Here is a 25,186-nt window from a genome sequence, read left to right as displayed (position 1 = left end):
TGGGCTTGCTTGAATATTTGTTTGTCATCTTTTCCCTGTCATTTATTTTCTAATACTTTCTATTCATTGAGACACGGTGTTGCTATTATTGACCCACATTCTTTCTGGATGTTCTTTCCAGAATGGCAGAGGGACTTCCAGACACTGCAGTTATGGAGAGTATTCTGAGCCATTTTTGTTTCAATATCTCTTACTTTTCCAGACCCTACTGTGTGGAATTATGTCTGTCGTCGCTGCCAGTGACGCTCAGGGATATCTTGTGGTGTTCATCTTCTTCTGGTAACTCATTGAGTCCTTGTCTCTGGAAGGTGCCTGTTGATCTTTGTAGCCTTCTGATATCCCGGGTTCCCTTTATGCTTGGAAGTAGCCATGGGGAATAGGGTGTATTAGAAGTGTTGCAGCTGGGCTTATGGTTGAGCCAGTCACTGGTTTTGTTTATTTTCTGAGCACTGTGAGCCTTGGAAGGCAGTGTCTTACTGGCTCACACTGCTCTTCAGTAATACTTTGAGTCCTAATTCTGCACAACCCCACAGTTGTACAGGCAGACAGTCCTTCCTCAAGGCCTCCAGGGCTCTTTGTGACCACTCTGAGCCATCTCTCCCTGAGCAGTCTTTCCCTACCACTTGGGGGAGTTTTAATGGGCCTGTTTTTGATTCAGTCTGTTCCCCACCCCCTTTTATCTCAGGAGCTTTGTGAACTTCTGCCCACCTTAGTGACTGATGCCAGGAACAAGCCTCCAGGCCTATGCTGTGGGGGTGGGTGAAAGGGTTGCAAGCCTTGCAGCTGCCCCAGTCATCAGATCACCAGATTCACCCCCCACCCCCCGGGCTCTATGTGTCCACTTACGCAGTGTTTTCCCACAGCTTGGGTTCCACTCACCAAGCCGAATGAGCAGGAAGTCTCCATCTGTGGCACTAGAGTCTCGGGCACTCCCCCGATTGGAGTGGCAGGTTCCACTTACCCTGTCTGTGGTGCTTCCGGATATGAGTTCCCTTATTGGAACTCCCCAGTTGCCAATTCTCCCTCAGTTATCCTCCTTCTAGTGAGTTCAGGTTGTTCTCATTTGGGTTGAAACTCATAGTATGTAAGTTTATAGTCTTTTTTAGTCCTAAATTCCTGTGCGAGCCTGGATGTAGTGATTGCAGCATCTTTACTTTGCTGTCATCTTGCCATCTCTCCAGATACTAGTTTTTAAAAGTAGATCTTGATGATTTAAGTAATTTGAATTTTACCATTAGGTTCAGGAGAAATTTTCCATATTTTATCAAATTTAGAATCCAGAAATCCTGATGCACTTTATTTATTTATCAAGAAAGGAAATAATATTGTCAGTTAAATCATGACACACCATTATGTCTGTTTCCCATTTTCAGGAATGTAAGAATTTGAAAAAACTTCATCTTAGCACTAATAAATTATAGTCATTCTTTGAAGAAAATGCTGAGCTTGGGTTTAGACTTACTGAGGGTGACGACTGCTGAATACCTAAATTCTAAGTTCTCATAGTAGTCATTTCCCAGAATGATCTTTTCCTTGACTGTGGCTTCAGATTCCCTATTAAACTACTGATTGATCTTAAATAGGTGCCTTTAGCCTGGATTTCTCTTCTGACTCATTGGATTCAGATTTCTTTTTATTAGGCATAGAAGAGGTTTTGGAGCCAGACAAATCTGTCTGCAAATCCTTAATTAGTCATTAGTTCCATGAACTGGTATTAAATTACTTAAACAATTTTACTTTTAGCTTTATATCTCCTAGTATTGTTATGGGAAATAATTTAAATAATGTGCATAGACAATAGTGTAAGCTCAGTGTAGGAAACCATTGTTATCATATTATTGTTATTGATGTGTTCTTTCTCATCTCTGTGTGGCTGTGTAGGATTAATCATATTGATAACATTGTCACAATTGGTCCTTGAAGGCAGAGACGATCTTTGTAAGGCTTATTGATTTTTATATCTTCAACATTTTAGCAAACTGAATAGCATATGGCATGTGCTTGGTGAATGAATGCAGGGAGAAAATGTCTAACCATTGTGGGTGCTGTTACCGCTATTTAGGACATAGTTAAGACTGGTGATAAAAGAGTTGAAACCTTGGCTAGATTATAGAGAACAGTGTGAAAATCAAAGTGTCAGATGTGGAGACCCCTATAGCTAAGGGGCTGAGTCACAATTAGAGAGGTAGGAAGAAAACTGGGATAGCGTTACAGAATCCAGCAGAAGGGAGAGCTTTTATATGGAGACAGTGGTCAGTGGTATGTCATAATGCTGACAGCTCAAAATGAATAATAATTGAAAGAAATTTTTTGGGTACAAACTGTGGTTAATTGTCTGGACTAAAATTTGGCTAAATAGGGAATTAGGCCATGGATTTGAAAAGATAGTAAATACAGTGTGTTGGTCATCTGATGTGTGAGTTAGAGTGAAAGGTAGTAGAGAAATAGTATGGCAGTTAGAGGAAACAAGTCAGTGGAAGAGATTCAGGATGCAATTGGAGGTGCTGGAGAGTGGTGCCAGTTGGATAGTGAGTGGGAATACAGAAGAGGAGTATAGAAGTAACAAATACTAATAAAGCTTTAGATTTTCCAATTCCTTATTGTTGTATCCTCTTTTATATAAATTCCTTTTTTGTTCTGCCCCTCACCCTTTTTGCCCTAGTTTTGACTGGTGATGCTGGTAGGACTCTAAATGGATTTGTGTACAGGGATATAGGCTTGGGATATTGCTGTAGGGGTGAGGAGATGCTTTGGACATTTCAAACATTATTAATACAGCTTGGAATTGGTCAGCATAAGTGTGAGACCTGAGTAATAATAAACCTATGAAATTTCTCTGCAAGTGAATAATCAGCCAGTTGAAGAACACTCAGTTCTGGAATGGTGTACTTACTGCAATTATTACTCATAAATGTTGAATTACTCACTTTGGGATAATTCAATGAGAGCTCAAAGAAGAGATTATACAAATGGGAATCTTTTATTTAACTTCTGAATTTGAGAAATGATTAAATAGTAGGCTTTCTGACTTTTAAATTATATGAATAGTAAAATCAGTGTTATAAATGGCACAGAAGCATGTCCTTTCTTATCAGATCCTTAAACATGGGTTAGTTATTGCTAAGTAAATGTTATCCAAACATTCATATCATTATTTTCTTGTATTAGATTTACTCAATGATAGGGGAAAAGGATCTAAAATTTCAAAACGTTTTCCTGGGCTAATGATCTGGAAAGATAGTCATGCTTGTTTTGAAATTACTGAACAAATTTGTTTATTTCTTTGTTCTGCATCTTTGGTTACTTTTCATGAAATGTGAAGAGGTTCTCTCTTGAGACTAGGGGCATAGAAATCAAATATTTTTCTTTGAGTTTATTAATATTGGTTCCAGGAAAGTTTAATTCATAGAGCTGCATGTCTTAAGGCTGTCTTTTTTTTTTTTAACCAAATTACAATGATTCTCCTCCTCCCCTTAAAAAAAAAGAGGCTCCAGCTGGTGAACCCTCTTACTAACCCTGCACCTCTGTCCTGTACCCCAGTTCTGGATTAATAAATAAATAAACTAATTTTTTTTTTAAAAGAGGCTGCAGTGGATATTTTTTTAACTTAACCAGTGGTGGTTGTCTTTCTGGGAAGGTGCTTTAGACTACGTTTGTACATATATCATGACAAGCATTTGTCTATACACCTGTGGAAAAGGAATTAACTTTTTAATAAAAAAATTTTCCCCTTAGGGTATTTGAACTACTTGTACTCAATTTTTGTATCTTAGCTGTGAAGATATTTCTACCTTGAAAGTTACTGGTTTTTCTTTTCAAGCTGAGTTATGCTTTGTTTTGTGTTTCTTAGGTTTGAGATTTGGGGAAAGAGAACATAACTTCTTGTTTCTTCATAATTATAGCAGGGGGAACACATCACAACTTCTATCCTCAAGGTTTCCTTTTTGAGAAAAAGTCTATTTGCTCACAGAACTGCAAAGTTAAATTATTGTTTAATATATAAAGATGTGTTTAAATCTGTGCTGCAGTATATGCCATGTACCTAACTCCCACAGTTTCCAGTAAACCCAGACCAAATCAGAGAGCTTGGAACTTGATGTTACAATTACTGCTTTTCTTGCCTAAATTCCTACTAGAATGAGCTTCTTGATGACTGTTATTATTTCTTTTTATCTGTCTTTCCCACACCTAGCACAGAGTCTAAATCCAGATGTTTTTAAATAAGGGAGGGACTGAATGAATCCATTCCTTCCCTCTAAATTAGAATGTAAAATTTGTTTCCCATCTCACAGACAGTAATAACAGCAATAGGCTTAATACTTTAAAACTGGCTCTGGGCCCTTCCTGGTGGTGCAGTGGGTAAGGACACAGCACTGCAAGCTAGCCGCAACCACTTCAGTGGGCCCTGGAGGCGATCCACATGGAGTGGCAGACCTCTCCTCAGCCGCCTGCTGCCCCCCTCAGCAGTGTACTTTGTCCACCTGCTTGTTCTGCTCCCCACTCTGTCTCTGGTGAATTCTCTCACCACTTCTGCACCTCTAGCTTGTACCCCAGTTCTGTGTGCATAAATAAATAAATCTTTAAAACTGGCTTCTATTGCCATTGTATCTTCCCAACAGTAGCTTATGTCACAGATCATTTCTAAGTGATCTGAGGGCATCACATATCACTTCTTAGTGTCCCTTCATGGATGTTCAGTGTCTGATATGCATTCTTGTTTCCAACGTGAGTGAGCTGCTGGAGGATGGCGACCAGCAGTGACCAGCACGTGGAGTCAGCTGAAGGATTCTTTTTTCTTTAAATAAGTAGAATGAATGTTACTGTCAGCACTTACATGTTTTCATTTGGTGATTTTTATAATTTGCCTAAAGTTCCTGAGTAAAAGCAATGCCCAACCTAGGACCAGTGTGTTGATCTGACTCCCAGGGCCAGTACTCTTTGACAAGATTGTCCTAGCTGGGTGGTTTCCTGTTTGTTTTGTGGTGTGTTTCACTACAGGGCCACCAAATGTAGGAAGGACACCTGCAGAGAGTGGAGGTAATGAGGAGAGTTAAGGCAGGAGTTGTCAAGAAAGCCATTGAGGCATTACAAGTCTCTCCATTCTGCAGGAAAGTCAGATTGGGGAACAGATATTGGAGGGGACAAAATGGGGTAGAGATTGTAGTGGGTAGAGAAATAATTGTGAGCCCCAAAATGGCCTGTTATCTCAATCTAGAAAGTTCAGTAAAGCACGGTTAAGAACATAAAGCAATTAAAGAAGACCACAAGATAACCCAGTGTCACTCAGATTTTGGCACTGTGTAGCTAGGGGCAGGTCCTACCTACTTCATTTCTCTTAAGTTTTTCTTCTTAACAATTAGCTTGTTTCTACTTGCCTGTGGAACTTCCAAGCTTGATTCCTTTTTTTTTTTTTTTTTAAGATTATTTATTTGTGCATACAGAACTAGGGTACAGGCCAGAGACTTAGGGACGGCAAGAGGCTTCACCAGAGACAGAGTGGGGAGCAGAACAGGCAGATCGATGACGAAGTACACTGCTGAGGGGAGCAGTGGGCAGGTCAGGAGAGGTCTGCCACACCATGTGGTCACCTCCGGGGCATGCCCTGCTGGAATTGAACTCATGCGGAAGTGGCTTAAGCTTCTTAGTGCTGTGCTTTTAAACCGCTGCGCCAACCAGGGAGGGCCCAAGCTTGATTCTTAATGTTTATAAAATGCATCAAACATTAAATAAGATTTACTGTTACCTGGTATCCTGCTTAGTCACTATTAGCCTGTATCTCTGGAAGCTCTTTTTCTCTACTAATAGACACATTATGGCAATAGGAGTATTTATGATTTGAATTATTCTATGATGACTTGAATTTTCTCACTACTTTTCCTGTTATCATTTAACTACAAATTTTGCAAAAGATATTTGGAGTTGTATTTTTATACTGTGAGATATAGTTACTATGAAAGAATTTCCACTTGTGTAAATTTTCCCCATTTTGAAGTGAAAGATACTCTTAGAGAATCTATATGAACAGTTTGAAATGTTGTCAAGTACTCTTGAAATAAACTTCAAAAGAAGACTTAGCTTTGTGGTAAAATTTCACTTGCATTTTGACTTAGTTCAAATCACTCGCAACTGTTGTGACTAGCATATTATTCCTAGCTTGTCTAAATTTTAGAGGTGAAGAAGCTTATGTTTATAGCAGTGGTTTTTAAATCTAAAGCTCAAGTTCCTCCTTCTAGTTTAGTCGCTGCTAATGGTGGCAGAACTGGAGGGGCTGGTTCTGGTGGCCAGCAGCAACAGCCTTTGGGCCCTCAATTGTAAACGTAGCCATAAAGAGACAGACAATAATCTTAACTAGGTAGCTACTCCTCATTGATATCTAAAAAACATACACGTGAAGCCTTTGCTTGTTTGCTTGCTTATAAAGTGTTTCACCTCTAGATTGGAGGCAGCAGGAGAGCAGGGTTTGTCTCCTAGGTCCCTCACATGGCATCTGGTGTGCAGTAAACCTTCAGAAAGTGTCTTTTGCCTGATTGCTCTATACTTACTATTTATTTGTAATCTTTTTTTTTTTTTAAAAAAAGATTATTTGTGCATACAGAACTGGGGTTCAGGCCAGAGGTGCAGGGGCAGTGAGAGGATTCACCAGAGACAGAGTGGGGAACAGAACAGGCCGACTGAAAAAGCACACTGCTGAGGGGAGCAGCAGGCAGGTCAACGTCATGTGGATGACTCCAGGGCGGGTGGGGCTCGAACTCATGCGGAAGTGGCTTTAGCTTCTTAGTGTTGTGCTTTAACCTGCTGCACCACCAGGAAGGACTCTATTTGTAATCTTTACAGGTAAGACTGTGAGGTAGGTGGGGCAAAATATTGTTATTTTTAGATGGCAAAACATTCAGAGATTGAGGCTTCACTCAGATATGGTGAGTGATAGAACATGTGTTCTCTTTATCTATTAAAAAAATTTTAATAGATAGAATATGAGTCTTTTTAAAATGTTAAGTCCAAGTTTTTTCCTTTCATTGTATTAGACTGTTTTATGTGTCTGGGCCTGAGTAGTCTTAGAAGGAAAGGGTGAGATAAAAGGGAAAGTATGGCCTTCCCATCAAATTTCTTTATGAGGGTGACAAGAGAATTGTGTTAAAAGCAGTAGGGCCTGTGAGACAGATTGCTTATATATTCTACTCTTAGTTCTAGTAATCAAGCTCTTTTGGTTGGATGACTTTAGGCATTAGTTTGTCTAACCCTTTGGCCCCATTTCTCTATCTGTGAAATGGACTTAGTAGCTATATTACACTTAAAGGACTTTTATGACAAGTTAAAGTAACTAATAAGGTTGGTTAAATAAAATGAAAAACACATATGAAGAATATTAGTGATTACTGTAAGAAGTTATCAATATGTAGCATTGAAGTTCCTGGTGGTAAGAAATTGAGCACTGTTATATTTTGTTTTGCTTCAGAGTTGCCTTAGGCTTTTGCAAGTTAACTAAATCCATCCCAACCTCCATTTTTTAGTTGTATTTATTGTTTTCTGGAGCACTCTTGTTACCTGTCCTCATTAAAAAAAATTTTTAATGCACATTTTCCAAGAAATCTTTGATGATGAATTACTTACCACCACCTTTCCCTAAGAGCCTAATTATAGGAGACATTTCCCCTTATTTAAATGACATAGCCAAGATGTATTTGTACTATGAGAATTCAGTATTTATTTACAGTCTGTAACTTGCTTAGTTCTTTTATTATTGTATGCTTCTTTATATATGTTTCATAATAATAATGGTGAACAATTTTTTTTAGAGCTTACTATGTGCTTTGCAAACATTATCTCGCTTAATCTTTGAAACGAATAAACACAAATATCTGAGGGCTAGGTATTGCCCTATTGAGAAACTGAAGTTCAGAGAAAAGAATTTCCCCAAATTGGTAGATCTGGTTAAAAGTGGAGCTGTATTTAAACTCTGACTTTGAAGCTTAAGCTCTTAACATCTACTCTGTGTTGTCTTTGGTCTCTCCAGAGGGTGTCAGTTTTAGAAGTTAGTATCTAAGGACAGGTTCCAGATCTGTAAGCAAAATTTGCACAGAGGATTCAAAGTTTCAGAAACAGTGAACACTTAACAAATATCATATAGGAGATAGGAGGGGTTCCAGTGATAACCATAAGATTCATTTTGATGACAAACTTCCTGAATTTTCATTTTGTTTTTAAAGATTTATTTATTTGTGCATACAGAACTGGGGTACAGGCCAGAGGCTCAGGGGCGGTGAGAAGCTTCACCAGAGACAGAGAGGGGAGCAGAACAGGCAGATCAACGAAGTATACTGCTGAGGGGAGCAGCGGGTGGGTCAGGAGAGGTCTGCCACACCATGTGTGTCTCCTCTGGGGCAGGCGGGAATCGAACTCATGCGGAAGTGGCTTTAGATTCTCAGCGCTGTGCTTTAACCAGCTGCGCCACCAGGGAGGGCCTGAATTTTCATTTTTAAGAAATCCTCAAGTGAAGTAATGTAACATATCTTCTTTTAGACATAGTCTATGTATGATCAACAGCTCTGCTGTATTAGAATCTTACTTTTTCTGTTGTTTTATCAGATGCCTGATCTGTCTGCTTTGCTTTTACATAATATGTTATGCTCAGTCCACAGGGCAAGTACAGGTCATCTTACCTGCTGTTTTTTTCCCAGTAGATATTAAGTTAAAGCTACTAATAGAATAAGCTCAGTAGAGCTAATTTGTTTGTTCTAGTATGCATTTTTCCTAGTGTTATTAACTTTTCTTAATAATATCTGTACCAGGGACTTTGTGGCCCTGTTGGCATCATTAAATTAAAACTGTGGATAGAATCTTAATCCCCATAGACATTCCATATTTTCTGTCTCTATAGTCTTATCTCTGCCATTTTTAAATTAAATGTATATACTAGAATCTGGTATAGAATTTTATCTTTCTCATCCAAATATAGAATAAGAAGTAAGTATTGACTTTGCTTTTTCTGTCTTTAACTACAGTACCAGAAGAAAACATTGCAACAATGAAATATGGAGCCCAGGTCGTTAAAGGGGAGCTGAAATCTGCCTTATTAGATGGTGATACTCAAAATTATGATTTGGATCATGGATTTTCTAGGCACCCAATTGATGATGACTGTCGTTCTGGCATTGAGATTAAGCTCGGTCAGCCATCCATCATCAATCACATCCGCATCCTCCTGTGGGACCGGGATAGCCGGTGAGTCATTAGCCTGACTTAGAGAGAAACTGACATGTTAGAGATGATCTAGCCTGTGGTTATCTGTTTTGGTTTTACAGATCTCTTGCTTTGTTTCTTTGTGATCACTTTGTTACTTCTGTTGAAGCTTTACTCTCTGGTCAGAATTAAAGAGTATATTTCTTTAAAAACATAACTTTGCTTTTTGTCTGCCAGAGGCAGTGATAAATATGTACTTATTGTGGAAAATTTAGAAAATATAGAAAAAAACCACAAAAATAAAAAATTGTTCGTAACCTCACTACTCATTATTAGTCTTTGTATATCTAGGCATTTATGCATAATCTCTCGCTCACTCATTCTTTCTTTCTCTCACATAAATAAACCCACATAGGTTTATAAAATAAAGATTGGGCATATAAAAAAACTTAACTTCATTTCTTAACGTAATATCTTATGAACATACTTTAAATTATACTTTTGTAAGTAAAATATTTTTTTTAACAGTTGTCTGACATTTCATCATCTGGATTATACAGCTATCAGTTTACTTGATTCTTTATTTTTGGATATTATAATAAATTTTTTTTAAATTGCACTTCACCCAATGAATGAAGAAAACATTTTATTTTAGCATGTGGATAAATAACCCCAAAACAAATTTATGAAACAATTCAGGGAAATCCAGCCTGAGAATCCTTCCTATTTTACAGTGACTTCAGGATTCTGCCTTTCTTCTAGTCCCTCTGGTAATTTCAACCATTATGGCTTCAGAGTTCAGCCATAATATAGGAAGAACTAGCAACAGTAGGGGTAATCAAGTATGGAACTGTGTCTCTCATTGCTGCTTATTATTAGCCAAAACATACCAAGACTCTTAAACCCTGCTCATGCCTCTGGGATTTAAGGCTTTAGGACTTAATAAGAATTAAGATGATATCCTATAAATTGTGTAGGGTAGTGCATTTTTCTTGTTAGTACCACTAACCACTATGCTGGCTTTTTAAGCATTTGAGCCAATTTGAGGGAATTTTTATAAAATGGAAGTCAACCTTTTTCGTGCACGTGTGTGTATGCTCCTCCAGTTGTCTCTGTTTTTTTAATTAATAATTTTTATTAAGCATAACATTTATATTAAATTAATGTTAATATGTATTAATTTTTATTAATTTGTATCTTGTTACATGTACTTTGATTAGTTTGCAAAATGGTGCTAATTCACATAACTCTCTGAGTTAGGCCATTAACCAAGAGTCCAAGAGTTTCTGATTACTAATAATATAAATTATTATTAATTTATTGTAATCAGATTACTATAAGCTAATTAATAATAATACTTCCATAGCACTTTCATTACTTTTTTTTTTTAAAGATTTATTTATTTATTCATACAGAACTGTGGTATAAGCCAGAGGTGCAGGGGCAGTGAGAAGCTTCACCAGAGACAGAGTAGGGAACAGAACAGAAAGATCGAAAAAGTACACTGCTGAGGGGAGCAGTGGGTGGGCTAGTGGGTACAACACCATGTGGTCACCTCCTGGGCCGGGGATCGAATTGTGATTGAAGCGGCTGTGGCCAGCTCACAGTGCTGTGTCCTAACCTATTGCGCCACCAGGGAGGGCTAGCACTTTTCATTTCTTTTATGTGATAGACCTTTTCTAAATGGCTTATCTATCCATTCAATAATGAAATTAGTATAAAAATTAGAAAAGGGAAGGTTAGTATGCTTGAAACTGAAAGTAGCTATCTTTGTTTCCATGATGTTAAATATTTATAGGCCAATATATGTCATATTCATGGGGGACTTAAGTTTATCCCATAACAGCTATTTTCTCACAGAAGTTGTTATCATGCTAAGTAAAGGTGAAAAATTCTGAATGTTAAGCCAAAAAGATTTTGACATGTGTTGTAGAATTATATCTTACATTACTGATAACCCAGAGAGGTTCAATAAAAGGTTATAACCAGTTTGAAACTGAGCAATAAAATGAATGGGAGTGAGGGGACAGCCGAAAATGAGGCGATGACACAAAATAAGCTGACCTTTCCTGGTCACAACTGTTGGTTGCAGGCTGACATTTATGGTCACCTAAATCTTCCAAGATTGTTCTTGTTGATATTACAGTACAAGTAATAACTGAATCTCAAATTTAAATTTGGCTATGACAGGAGAATATGGATTTGTTCAGTGGGGTCCAGCATGTAATGGTCCAGAGTAGCTGACCAGGGGAGGATAATGGGCTGGTTCCATTAGTGCCAGATTATTAGCTGGCAAATTTTAAGTTAAACACAAAAGAAACATGTATTATCTCTTCACCTATGTCATTTATTTTTCTGCAGGTTGAATTGTACATGTAGGTTGATAGGAGAATCAGCAGGAGCAGGAGATAAGCTAGATGCTGTAGGAAACTGTTCCAAGTTGGCTTTCCTCCTGAGACAGTGGCCTGAGCACCGAGGCCTCTGAAGGTCAAGGGACAGGCATACCTCCTCCTTCTCTATTTTGGCCTTTTTCAGTCACGGTATTATAAATTTATGCTAGTAGGGTATGAGCAAGGAAGGAACAAATATTGGGAATATATTAAGCACTGTGCTGGACCTGAGTATATGATGATAAATATGGCAAGGTCCCTGTCCTTAAGGAACTGTGTAGATAGATATGCTGAGAGATAAGACAGTTCATTGTGGTGAATGTTAACAGCTCTCATTATTGGAATTCAATTATTATACAGAAAATAAAATTAGTGAATTGCATGTTTTTTGTACATTTTAATGTTATGTTGAGTGTAACTTTGTATTTTTCTTTTAATATGAAGCTTTTTTCTGCCTTTTTCCTACTGATTCATAGGTCTTACTCATACTTCATTGAGGTGTCAATGGATGAACTTGATTGGATCAGAGTGATTGATCATTCGCAATACCTGTGTCGTTCTTGGCAAAAATTATATTTTCCAGCCCGCGTCTGCAGGTTAGTTCTTATGGCTAATGAATGATTTTGATTCTTAGTTGAGGAGATGTGGTCTTTGAGAAACAGGATCCATTTATCTTTTTTATGGCATGGAAAGAGGGTTTTACTGGGTACTAACTACCAAATAAATGCAACTGAAAATGCTTTGCTGTATAGAAAAGCAAGCATCTTAATATCTAGAGTGATTGTGAAATTGTTTCTCCAGAGTGTCTTATACAATTTTTCTGTAGTAACCCTATAAAAGAAGAGACAGAGAACACTGAGAAGTAGAAATACTTTTTAATTTCCATGTTGTACGTGGAAAGCCGTGTTACTGCTAGGGATGTTCTTTCCATGGAACAATGAGAGATATTTCCAGAGGCTTCCCTGGTAGGAGATTTTTGGATGCCAGTGTGCATGTTCTCAGCATTAGTATTCTTTTTCTGACTCAGTGAATGTTAGTGGGGTTTGACAGAGAAAGGTCTGAGTGGGCTGGCATTGGGGCAAGGGAGACTGAGCTGTGGGGCTCCAGCCTCACACCTCCCTTCAACCAGTTCTTTGCTGTTACTGTTCTGTATTGCAGTCCCATGTAAGGTTGTTTTTAAAAAGTACTGAAAAGCTACCATCCTAATATATTCTTCCTTTAGTTGTAAGCCATCTTACAGAATAAAAGTGAATTTGGGGGCTGGAAAAGGTGGTTCAGGGTCCCTGAATCTCTTTTGTATTTTTCTGTTGTAATTTTCCCCTTGGAAATTGCCCTCAGGTATTCTTTTTCAAAAGCACAAAGTGATTGGTCTGCTCAGTAAAGTGTAGAAAGAGGAGAAGGGAAGGGATATGGTAAGAGGTATCTGTGAGAATGTGGAGCCGGCCCCTTGCCCACTTATTCCCTACCTCTGTTCGTGGTTTGAGTAGATGGGAGTGCCCCACTGAACTTCGTCTTGTAGCCAGAATCACCCCGATGCTTACTAAACTCATGATTTAATAGCATCAGGCTGAATTCTTATCCCCAACACAGGAACTCCACAAAACCTTCCAATCTCTGGGTACAGTAAAAAATGTTGCCTACATTTTTTTATTATGGGTATGACCAGACACAATATTGTTACCCAGGGATCCTCTTGTGTGAAAATGAAGAAAATCAATTTCATTTCCCCAAAGAGAAACTAAAGTGTCTCAGGTCTGGCGGTTGCTCTTTTATCACAGGAGTTTTGAATGGATTAAAATGAGAGGGACAAGAAATTGAGTGAGGATTTTGTATCTCAGAGCTGCCTAGGGATACTTTGAGAGTGACAGAGGGGCCCCAAAGTGGAGGAAGAGATTGAGTCTGCATCGACTCAGGTTATTACAGCTGTGTCGGATTAAAAAATAAGCAGCATAACAGCCAAAGCGTCTGATGTGGACCAGAGGACTGTGTGTTTGTATTTAATTTGAAACAATAGGAACATGACTCCCAGAACAAATCATGGTGAATATAATTCCATCCTTGACAGAGTCTCTGGTACTTTACTCACTCAAAACTTCTGTTATAGGGAGGGAGATGTGTGACCTTGGTCATGATCTCTGACTTTTAGAAAATATGCTTTCTTTATTTGTTAGTGGGCATTATTTATACCTCCTTTTCCTTATTTTGCCTCCCATGTGGCCTTGCCTTTGTTGTATAGCGTTTGTTTATGTGTTAGAGCCTCGCTACATTCATGATGTAGTTTTTGTCTGGTATAGCCAGCTCCTGACTTTGGCCAAGAGAAATTGAACAAGGTTGCTATTAGAGATAGAGCAAGATGAGAAAAGAGTGTTGATACCCAATTCAATAAATAAACATTTTAATATTTAACCATTTTAACATATTAATTACTTTATAAATTCTGCCTTTTGTTATTTTAAATGAACTGAGTAAGTCCTTATTGATTTCCTACAGCTATCTTAAAGTTGGTGTTTCTTATCCTCACCATCTTTTGTTGATCTCCTTAACATTGTTATATATACACGTCTTCCAGGAACTGATCTGGGCACATAAATTGCCTTATTTCCTTAGCACTTAAGTGTCCAGTGTATTATGTTAATTTGCACATTTGTATGTCACCTTTGTTCTTATGTGTCCTTTGTGTGTTTGTCTTGCCTCTGATACTAAAATTACAAGCTTTTGAAAGCAAGGGGGAATTATTCAAATATTTTAGTATTCCTGCATGGTACTCAGGCTGTGACCTTATATGCGGTAGATACTCTATAAATTTTAGCACCGGTTTTCTGATGTCAAGGCCTTGATTGGATGATGAAGAAAGATTGATTCAACATTAATATGTAGGTACTTTTTATCCATGTAATTGTTAAATTGTATATCAGTGCTGGAAAACTCTCTGGAGTAGTAAATAATTCTATATTGTTTGCAAAGGTTACTTTGTTTTTTCATCAGGAAACTGAATTTTGAGGTTAATCCTGAGTGTGCTAGGTATTGATGAAAGATTATATCAAATCTATTCCAATGAATTGGAGGCTGTGAGATTACCCACTCTTTGAGTAGAGGCTGATCTCCATGTAAATCAGCATCGTGTAGTACAAAACCATAGGCCACTGAGTTACAAATCATCTCAGACTCTGGTTTAATCCAATACTTGTGTTATGATCTTGGTGAAGATGTGCTTTTTTGCACCCAGTTTACATCCCAATAAAAGGCAGGAAAAACAATCCCCTTCAAAGGATTGCTGTGCAGTCTTAGATAACATGGCATATATACAAGTGCTAAACACAGTGCTGGGCCCAAATCATGGCTCAGTGTAGTTGTTTTTATTTATTTATTTTTACTATTATTCCTAATTTGTTTTTATTACTAAAAATCGGCTTTACATATTTACTGTCCCTAATTTCTGAGCTGGTTAACTGATGCTTTAACCTTGAGAGAAGCCACACTGTCCCTGCCACCTGACTCATTGCCATAGTGCTCTCTCTCAGAGAGTCATCATGGAGCCTCATCTTTTTGATGACTCTCCCTATTACCTGGCTGGCCATCCCCAAGCCCAGACATGCCGATATGCCTGTCTTTCTCTGAGTAGCCTGCCCATTTGTGCATTTCCAGAAGTTTGCATATTTTTTGGTTCTGGTAAAGTACTTTTTGTTATGGTAAAATATAGACATTGTAACATTTGCCATTTATATGTCCTGTGGAATGTAATTCAGTCAGAATTTCATCTTGCTAATCAGGGAGTGGGTCTTATCTAGTGGCAGAATAGTGTAGTGTCAGATTTCACAGCTAGAGGGATCTTTATAACTATCATGGTAAACTAAGAGAAATGGTATGCTTTGTCTTTCTGGGTCCTTTTTAGGAATGCCTAGTGGGTTAAGTTGGGATTGCCCTAGACTAATAACTGCCCTCACCCCCCTACAACTCCCAGCTGGAGATGGAAAAAAGGGGTTAATTTTGGTACAGGGTTTCAGAACTATATTCTAGCTTATCAACCTTCTCTTTCTCAGCAAAAGGCAATTCCTACTTTACCCATAAATTCTCCTACATTGAAATTGTCTTCTTGGCTATCTAGTATCTCCTCTGTAGTCTCTATAGCTTTTTAAAAGCAAGTTGTCACACAATCTGATGTGAAAGAGCTTTTTTTAGAAGGTGAAAATATTTTATTTATTTATTTTAAAAGATTTATTTATTTATACATACAGAACTGGGATATAGGCCAGAGGTGCAGGGGAGGTGAGAGGATTCACCAGAGACAGAACAGAGTAGGCAGATCAACGAAGTATACTGCTGAGGGGAGCAGCGGGCATGTCAGGAGAGGGTCAAGTCTGCCACAGCGTGTGGATCCCCTCCGGGGCCTGGGATCGACTTGCACTGAAGTGGCTGCAGCTAAGCTTGCAGTATTGTGTCCTTAACCATTGTGCCACCAGGGAGGGCCCCTTATAGCTTTTTTATGTGGTAGACCCTGGGACTGAATAAGAAAATCTGATAAGGAGTGGCTTATATTGAGTGGCTTGGAGATGTTTTAAAATGTTCTGGCTCTTACTCAACAGGCACTGGAAGCTTGGCAGCTGTGTCATATTGCTGAGATGAGTGAAGTCTGAAAACATAGGCGTGAATGGCAGAGGGGTAGATTCCAAAGCCTGCATGCATGTGTGTGGCTGGTAGCTGGAATGAAAAAAGATCTTAGTGTAAAACATAGGAGTTGAGGGAGAGGTGGAACAGAGCTGAAAGCAACATCCTAAAAGATAAATCCACTGGAGGAGGAAGAAAAGCCATACAGACATGTTTACTGCAGACTGCTCAGAGAGATTAGACAAGAGTCAGGCAGTTCAATGAAGACAAGGCCTGAAAGGGTACAGCTTTTGAAGTATGCTACAGAGGGGTGAACTCAGTAACTCAAAACTGGGCTTCTATTTTTCTTTCCTTTTGTTTTTGGTTATCAAAATGTAAATGTCTATTTTTTATTATTTTTTTAAAGATTTATTTATTTATGCATACAGAACTGGGGTACAGGCCAGAGGTGCAGGGGCGGCGAGAGGCTTCACCAGAGACAGTGGGGAGCAGAACAGGCAGAAGTACACTGCTGAGGGGAGCAGCGGGCGGGTCAGGAGTGGTTTGCTGCACCATGTGGTTACCTCCGGGGCAGGCGGGAATCGAACTTATGTGGAAATGGCTTTTAGCTTTGTAGAACTGTGCTTTAACCCGCTGCGCCACCAGGGAGGGCCGTAAATGTCTTTTTAATGGCATTTTCATTGAAATTGTGATATAGCCTATATTTAAATATTGATGAAACTCTGGAAAAGTTTTATCCACTATCTAGGATTAGCATGAACCTTAAGTTGAATGCTTCAATATAAGCATTGCCAGCCATTTACAAATATGTGATTTACGATTTGTGAGTAATGTCTGATTTTTTTTGTCATCAGTGAGGTGGAGTAGCTTTTAATACTGGCCATTGTTTGCTCTTCATTTATAATAAACTTTGTTTTTGGTATTCTACATATTTTCCTTCTGGGGCAATTATAGGTGAACCTTATACTGGTGTACTGTTACAGACACATTGATACATAATGTGAAAATGTATCTGTCATAATTTTACTCCTACACGTATATATGTGAGACATAACCTTTTGCTTGTCATAAATTGTATAATATGGAATTACCAAGTGTTTTCTTTTTTTTACTTATTTATTTGTGCATACAGAACTGGGGTACAGGCCAGAGGCTCAGGGGCGGTGAGAGGCTTCACCAGAGACAGAATGGGGAACAGAACAGGCAGATTGACGAAGTACACTGCTGAGGGGAGCAGCGGGTGGGTCAGGAGAGGTCTGCCACACCATGTGGTCACCTCCGGGGCAGGCGGGAATCGAACTCATGCAGAGCGGCTTTAGATTCTCAGTGCTGTGCTTTAACCCGCTGCGCCACGAGGGAGGGCCACCAAGTGTTTTATTGGTACTTTTCGCAGTGTAAATTTTTACTTAAAAAAAAAGTAGAGTTGTGGCCCTCCCTGGTGGCGCAGCGGGTTAAAGCACTGCACTGAGAGGCTTAAGCCACTTCCACATGAGTTCGATCCTCGCCTGCCCTGGAGGTGACCACATGACACGGCAGACCTCTCCTGGCCTGCCCGCTGCTCCCCTCAGCAGTGTACTTCATCTATCTGCCTGTCCTGCTCCCCGCTCTGTCCCTGGTGAATTCTCTCACCCTCCGCATCTCTGGTCTGTACCCCAGTTCTGTATGAATAAATAAATAATCTTTAAAAAAATTAACTTAAAAAAAATAGAGTTGTTAGTCAATGTTTTTTTATGATTTTTGGTGATACAGTATGTTTAGGAAGATGTTCCTCATTCTAGCATTAACATTTTGTATTTATTTTTTTATTGCTATTTTTATATCTATATCTAAATCTTGATTGAGGCAGAAATTTTTTGTACATATTTTCAGGTAGGATAGTCGGTTAACTAATAAGGACATTAATTTCTCTCCCTAATGTCCGTAGCCATATTTATCATGTGCTAAATTGTATACTCTATTCTGTTCCATGGATTTCTTTGACTGGTGCTTAAGGTGTTTTAATTTTTGTAGTTTCCCTTTCCTCCTTTTCTTCTTTTTTTAGAATGAGAAATTATAATGTGCCAAATGTGTCATGGAAAAAAGAAAGGGTGTATAGAGCATCTGCCAGCCTGTCTTCTGGTCTCAGTGGTCGCATTAGAGGCCATAAATGATGATAAACATCTCACTGGAATGGTTCTACTTTCATTTACAAGAAATTTAGGTATGCTTCACCAGCTAAGAAAATAGATTTTTCTTCATTTTCTCATCTGTTTATTCATTCTTCAGTCATTCATTCCACAAATAAGTTCCTAATCTGTGCTATGCATTATGCTTGGTACTGAGACCAGAACACTAACAGCGACCAGGGTTTCTGCTTTCCTGAAATTTGGGAGAAACAGATACAACAAACAGTAAGAATCCATGAGGTAACTGTAAGTGTTGTGACTGTGACTGGGGTCAGAGAAGGCCAGGCAGGGGAATAGAAGAATGGAAATAAAGGAAGAGTTATTCTCTGGTCATTGCTTAAGATCTTTCGGCTTTCTTTGGTGTGAATGAGTCTTTCTCAGGAGCAACTTGTCTACTGTCCAAGGCCTCATTAAGTAAATACTGAAACTGTATTGGTTTTGGTACAGGGCATTTTAATTTCTTTTATTGCTGCCATACATTCCAGGGCCCCCTCCATCTCCGCCACCATTATATGCAGCATAATTTTCTTTTGACCCCTCTGCATTAGTTTACGGTATCTCATAGTACTATACATCTTAAAATAGAAAACAGATGAGAAAATTAGCGTTACTATTTATGGAAATAGTCTTTCCCCTACACATTAACATTGTACAAAAGTATGTGTGTCTTCTTCCTTTTCATTTTTGTTCTCTCCCTACCCCTGAAATTCAGCACCAGTATATTTATTTTCTTTTAAAGGCAGGCACTTCTACATTATTCAGTGATTCACCAGGGTGCTTTAGAATTATAACTAGAATTATGCTGAGCCTTTACTTCCTTTGTATGATTGGCATCTTCAGAACCCAAGAAATGCTTTATTCAGATGTACAGAAAAAAAGGAATAGTTTCACTTTTAAAAAGTAATCCTTTTAGTTTATACTTAGTATGAATTGTACCTCGCCTACAACTTTGATATCATAATTGAATGACCATAGTGCAACCCTACATTCAGAGGAGCAGTTTCTTCTAAGAGCGCAAAGCAAAATGTAGCCACATGGTGTCACTAAATCATAACAATTTTACTTGGGGCCAAAGAAAGTTGAAATTGCTTTTATATATATATATATATATATATATAAAACCATATTTAAATATAAATTGTTCTGAAGTCTGTGATTTGTGAAATAGCATGTGAAACTGTTTGACTATTTAAGTCTTTCTACTCATGTGGAGCATTAATTATGCCCGAAGTCCATAAATGTACATTCGGGTGCTAGCCAGCTCTTGACTCGTCATCTGCAAAGTATAGCAGATATTTGGGCTTCTTAATACAGTTATTCAGTTTCATACAAATAAGATTTTTTTTTTAAATATCCTCTTTGGAATCCTGAAGTAAATAGAATAGTAATGCAAAGGAGATGGGTGAATTAAATAATTGTAAGGAATCAAGGAGCAGAAGAAATGGAGAAATGAGGAAAAGAGATTGAGGTATTGGATCTCAGGGTTCTGAGAACAAAAAGATGAACAGAGATGAAGAAACATTTTTTGGATCATCTGCTATGGGCAAGACACAATATTAACTTGTCATTCTCATGGTAACTATGAGAATACCACTAACTACTTAAATGATATAAATGAAAAAAGACAAATGGGCAGTTCTGTCTGAGTGCATAGCTAATATTACAGTCTTACATATCTCTAGGATCTGAGGGTAAAGAAGTAGCTTTAGAGCAGGAGAATATTAGGAACCCTGAGGAAGCTCTCATTGCCTGTTTGACAGAAGCCACCCCCAGGAATGCGGACAGCGCCCCTGTGGATACACACTGCTTGTGCTGGTCATGGCCACCCAGTGGCAAAGATGATGATGGAGAACAGTTGGGGACGTTTCTCTTTTAAAATGCCCCAAAGGGTGTGTAGCAATCTTTTATCTAGGTGTTTTTTGTCACTTTGTCAATAGAGCTTTGAATTTTCCTGTCCCTCTTAGCTCCCCATAAGATCATTTTAGACTTTATTATTACAGAATGAACCTGATGTTTCTAACTGCTGATTTGTTTTGCTTCAGCTGTGCTTAGAACCAGTTCTATATATTATGAAATTTCTCTTCACAAGACCTCTTTACATCTTGAATTGCTTTTTTAGTTGAGGAATTTTCTATTATTTTCACCCAAAATCCTTTTATTAGGCAGAAAAAAATTCCAGTGTGTTTTCTATTCAGTAAAATCTTTGAGACATTGCTGTTGTGTTTTATTCAGTTGAATCCAGACTTTTTTGTTTTATTTTGTTTAAGGATAATAACATGTTGAGCTTCTTTTGTATGTGATGGAGGAACTGGAACATCCTAAAATAGGAGAGCGTTGTCCTTTTCCTTTGCATTTTATTTTATAACTTTAGCATAAAAATTAGTATCTTTAGTAAATTGATTACATAAGATGGTAATAATATTAGAAGATTCCCTTTAAATAATGACCTGTTATTATCACAAAAGAGCTGTTGTCTGGACGGGCAAGAACTATATTTAATGGTGCTAATGGTGCTAATGTTGCTTGCCTAGCTTTTAGGCCCAGGATTAAGTTCAGATAAGCACTTTTTCAGTTCATGAAGAATCAAACATTCTTTTCCTTTTTCTTTCCTGTGCCTCAACACTACTATATTACTGAAGGGATTGACTCATTCCACAAGCATTTATTAGCTGCTGGCTAAATGTAGGCACCTAGCTTAGGTGTCAAGCAAGAGGATGAATAAGACACAGTTGCTGATCTCAAGAATTCCATGGTATAATAGTGAAATATGGGAGGTACAATAATAAAGATACATATAGAGTAGGCAAGAGCATTTTATGGGGGTATCTATTGAAGAGAGGATATGAACAGCAAGGAATGTTCTGTGTATGGAGGACACTTGCCAAAGGCATTATCTGTGCTGGACTTTGCCAACTCTAACTTGCCCTAAGCTGTTCTTCATTGGACCTTTCTGCTTCTCTAGCTTCATTGGTTTTTATTTAAAATGCATTGTTTTGTCTCACCAGTCAGAATCATCTATTTACTTTCTACCTACTCAGACTTCCTACTTACATCCCTCAGCTCAGAGTCTGTATGTGAAGATCAGTCCTTCTCCTTTTATGTGATCTTGTGTAAGTTTTCCAGATGTTTGGGTTTTGGTTTTAGTTAAAGTTACATGTTTTTTATTTTAAGCTTTCAACATGATTAGGAGATTCCCTTTAAAGAACTGTAATTAGGTTAATTTTTACAAATAATATTCATTGAATAGCAAAATTACCCAAGAAGTGAGAAAAGGCCCTGTTTTGGAGCCAGCATTTGGGTCAGTGTAACTTTTGCTTAAGAAAATAATACATTTTCATTGGTACTTCTTTGTTGGGTGCATACTATATGTAAAGAAATTAATATTAGCATATTCATCTGACCACTCAGGGTCTCTTTTTGGAATGTTTTGGTACTGTAGCTCTCCCAGCACTTATTTCTAGAAGTAAGCAAGCCAGGTATTGAACTATTGGGCATAGGACTGTGGGTCTGTCAAGTAGAAAACTAAGAAGGAAGAGAATGTATTGTCATCTGGGAATCTAAGCTCCTTATGATAAGCCAGGGATTTCCAATATAGAAAGCAAAGACAAAGAAAGTTATGGCACAAGGAACTAGAGCCTAGAAATTAATGGAAACGATGGGGAGGAGTTTCTAGGATATTCAGTATTGCTGTCTGAGGCAATAAGAAAACGGATCTGTGGATTAAAGCTTCACTGGTTTGCTTTTTGAGAGACAGAGAAGAGGGAAAGGCTGCTAGATATTGGGGTCAAAAGAACAAGAAAAGTTGGACACAGATTTTTATTTTATTTTATTATTTTTTAAAAGATTTATTTATTTGTGCATACAGAACTGAGGTACAGGCCAGAGGTGCATGGCCTGTGAGAGGCTTCACCAGAGACAGAGTGGGGAGCAGAACAGGCAGATCGACCAAGTATACTGCTGAGGGGAGCAGTGGGTGGGTCAGAAGAGTTCTACCACACCACGTGGATCACCTCTGGGGATCAAACTTACACTGAAGCTGTTGAGGCTAGCTTGCAGTGCTGCGTCCTAAACCCGTTGTGCCACCAGGGAGGGCCAGACACAGATTTTTAAATTGCATAAATATTTTCCATTCCTGTTTGCTTTGGAAATGGTAATCTAAAGAAGATACTGGTTAGGCAGTTAATAATTCTCTCAGTGGAAGCTTTCAGATTTCAGATGTACATTCAGATTTCACCCCATACTGGCTAGCAGTGATTGCTCTGACCTTTCGTAGCATTTACAACTTGAATCACCCAATTTAACCCTTTTGTTACAAAATGCATCTTGTATATCTCTTTATTTTGTGGTTCCTGGACCTTCCTGCATATTCCTTTGGAATTAGTTGCTTTTCATTTTTTGGTGAATCTCTTTAGTTCCCTAACCCCTTGCTGAATGCAGGTGCCTGGATACTAATAATTTTTTCCGGAAAAATTATTCTAACACTGCTATTCTTTTTCCAGCATTAGGAGATGCTAAAAAATAAGAGGATTTTATATTTCTTTCACAGAAAATATGATCTACAAAGACTTTATGGATAAGTCCCATGGTTAATAAAATCATTAGAGCTTTCTTAGTGGTCATTATAAACAGTACAAATTCCTTAGATCAGGTTCCCTTATGTGGGTGAGGTTTAGCTAAGAGGACAGTGGACCAAAAGTGAAAGCGGATTGCTTGTCAGCTGCCAGAAATTCCAGGCAGAGTGCCAGATGCGGTTCACCTTCTAAAAATTCATCTCCCAATATGAAAATAGAGGGCTTGATCCCTGCAATGAATGGTGGTAGCATGAACACTTGGACTTCCTTCAGCCCAGAGTACTTTATTGATGCGAGGAAAGGTGGGGGGGACTACTCAGTGTGGACTGACGGCTTTGACCTCATTTGAGAGCTATAATATTTTCTTTATCAGCCTTCCTTCATTATGTTTCAAATTATAATTTCATAAGTTAATAATTGTTCTTCCAAATAATGTGGGTCATATATACACATGGATATGTTCAGCCTGATAGGGAGCTGTAGGTTTAATTTCTAATAGTCATAGAAATTCTATGCACATTATGAAGCTATTAAGATGTAACAGCTGTTTTAGTTCATTTCACCCTGCAAAAGAAATGTGATGCAGACTAAAATGATCAGTAATTATATATTTTGAAAGCTAAACCTCCAGTTACAGAAAGAGCTAATTTACACATTAGATACTGATAAAACTACAGTATGCTATGAGTTTCAAAGTTAGTGTTATCGCCCGCCTAAGACTATGAAAGAGAATCTGTTCCAAGACATATTTTCCCCTATTTGAAATTCTCTTTTGCATTGCCTATTGTAATTTTGAAGTTGCAAATCAATAGTAATGAAGAACTGCTTGATATTTTTCTAAAGAAAAAAAAAGTGAGTGTGTTAGAGGAAGTAGGATTTAGAAGGATTTTATTTTATTTCTGTTGATCAGTGCCTACCATCTGCCTTCATTTAGTGTTGTAGAAGCATGCATGCATTTCCCAGTTCTGAACAGATGACATGCATGGTTTGTTGAGATATATGTGTATTCTGGATATGTGTGTATATATATACCTATAGTGCTTAAAATCACACTTGAAGTGTAAAACAGATAATGAGTCTCCATTTTGGGCTAATTTGCATATTCAGCTCTTGTACACAAAACAAAAGACTACAATGACACTGATTTTCTTTTCTACTTTAGAATCAGCACTAACCAGCTGTCAACAAATATTTTGATTAAACATTTTTCTTTATTGGGGAACTTTGGGGCATATTCTTTGTATAAAGATATTGTTTTCTTTGATTTCAAGGGACATATTTTCAGTATGATTCATGGCTACATCACACCGGTAAGCTGTCATGCACAAAAATATATTTTTCTCTGTAAACTTCCTTTTTACCATTGATTTCTCTAAGGCAAAAATATGACTTAGAACAGAATATTCCAACTCAGGGTGTTTGCCTAGAATAAAGGTGATAAATAAATATACAAACCTGCTTTTAGTATACTAAAAAGTATAGATTTATAAAACTAGACTTCTTCAAGAGATTTTTAAAGCTATAATAATTCCTTTAATATATTTTAAATATGATTTGAATGCAGACATTTAAATATTTGATATATATTCACCTATCCTTTCTTTTGTGTATAACCATACAGGTACACTATTTATAAAAATGGTATCGTAATGTACCTATGTACTATTTTGAAATCCTGCACATGTATATTATATTCATTTAGACTGTCATCTATATCAGTACTTAGATATCTATTTTATCCTTTTGAGCAATAGCATAGTTTTCTAAATGTACTGTTGAGATCCTGTTGAGAGACTTTTAAGCTATTTCAGGTTTTACAGTGTAGTTTTTTGCACACTTACTGTAGTACCTTTTTACATAAACTGAGTCAAGGAATATGATCATCTTAAAATGTGAAACATATTGGTAAATGCCATCCAAAATATCATAACAGTCATAAAAATTGTTAGAGAAAAACAGATATAGATATATATATGTTAATTTTGATGCTTCTTTTGTCAGCAAACTACCATATTTTTATATGAATAATCTGGATTTTTCTGAATACGGAATGATATGAGGATATACATCAAACTTTAATTGCCTTAGGAAAATGAAGTTAGGATAACAAAAATAGTTCAATTTATATCTTATTTGTCTTTTCTTATGCTTGATATAATTTTTTTTCCCTAAGATTTATTTATTTGTACATACAGAACTGGGGTACAGGCCAGAGACTCAGGGGCAGTGAGAGACTTCACCAGAGACAGAGTGGGGAGCAGAACAGGCAGATCGA

General features: G+C 37.7%; 1 protein-coding gene across 1 annotated transcript in view; it reads left to right on the top strand.

The window, feature by feature from the left end:
- Positions 1–25,186, top strand: part of BTBD9 (BTB (POZ) domain containing 9) — a 391,756-nt gene that overhangs the window by 50,373 nt on the left and 316,197 nt on the right. Inside the window, exons 5-6 of the mRNA XM_004673441.2 lie at positions 9,003–9,222; positions 12,047–12,166. Coding sequence (XP_004673498.1) covers positions 9,003–9,222; positions 12,047–12,166 — 340 coding nt within the window. The remainder of the gene's footprint in view (positions 1–9,002; positions 9,223–12,046; positions 12,167–25,186) is intronic.

This window comes from Condylura cristata, unplaced genomic scaffold, assembly GCF_000260355.1.
Source record: "Condylura cristata isolate star-nosed mole 26May11 unplaced genomic scaffold, ConCri1.0 scaffold00001, whole genome shotgun sequence".
In the NCBI taxonomy this organism is placed as follows: domain Eukaryota; kingdom Metazoa; phylum Chordata; class Mammalia; order Eulipotyphla; family Talpidae; genus Condylura; species Condylura cristata.
Note: the sequence above shows the minus strand (reverse complement) of the source record. Positions and strands in the feature narration are given on the sequence as shown.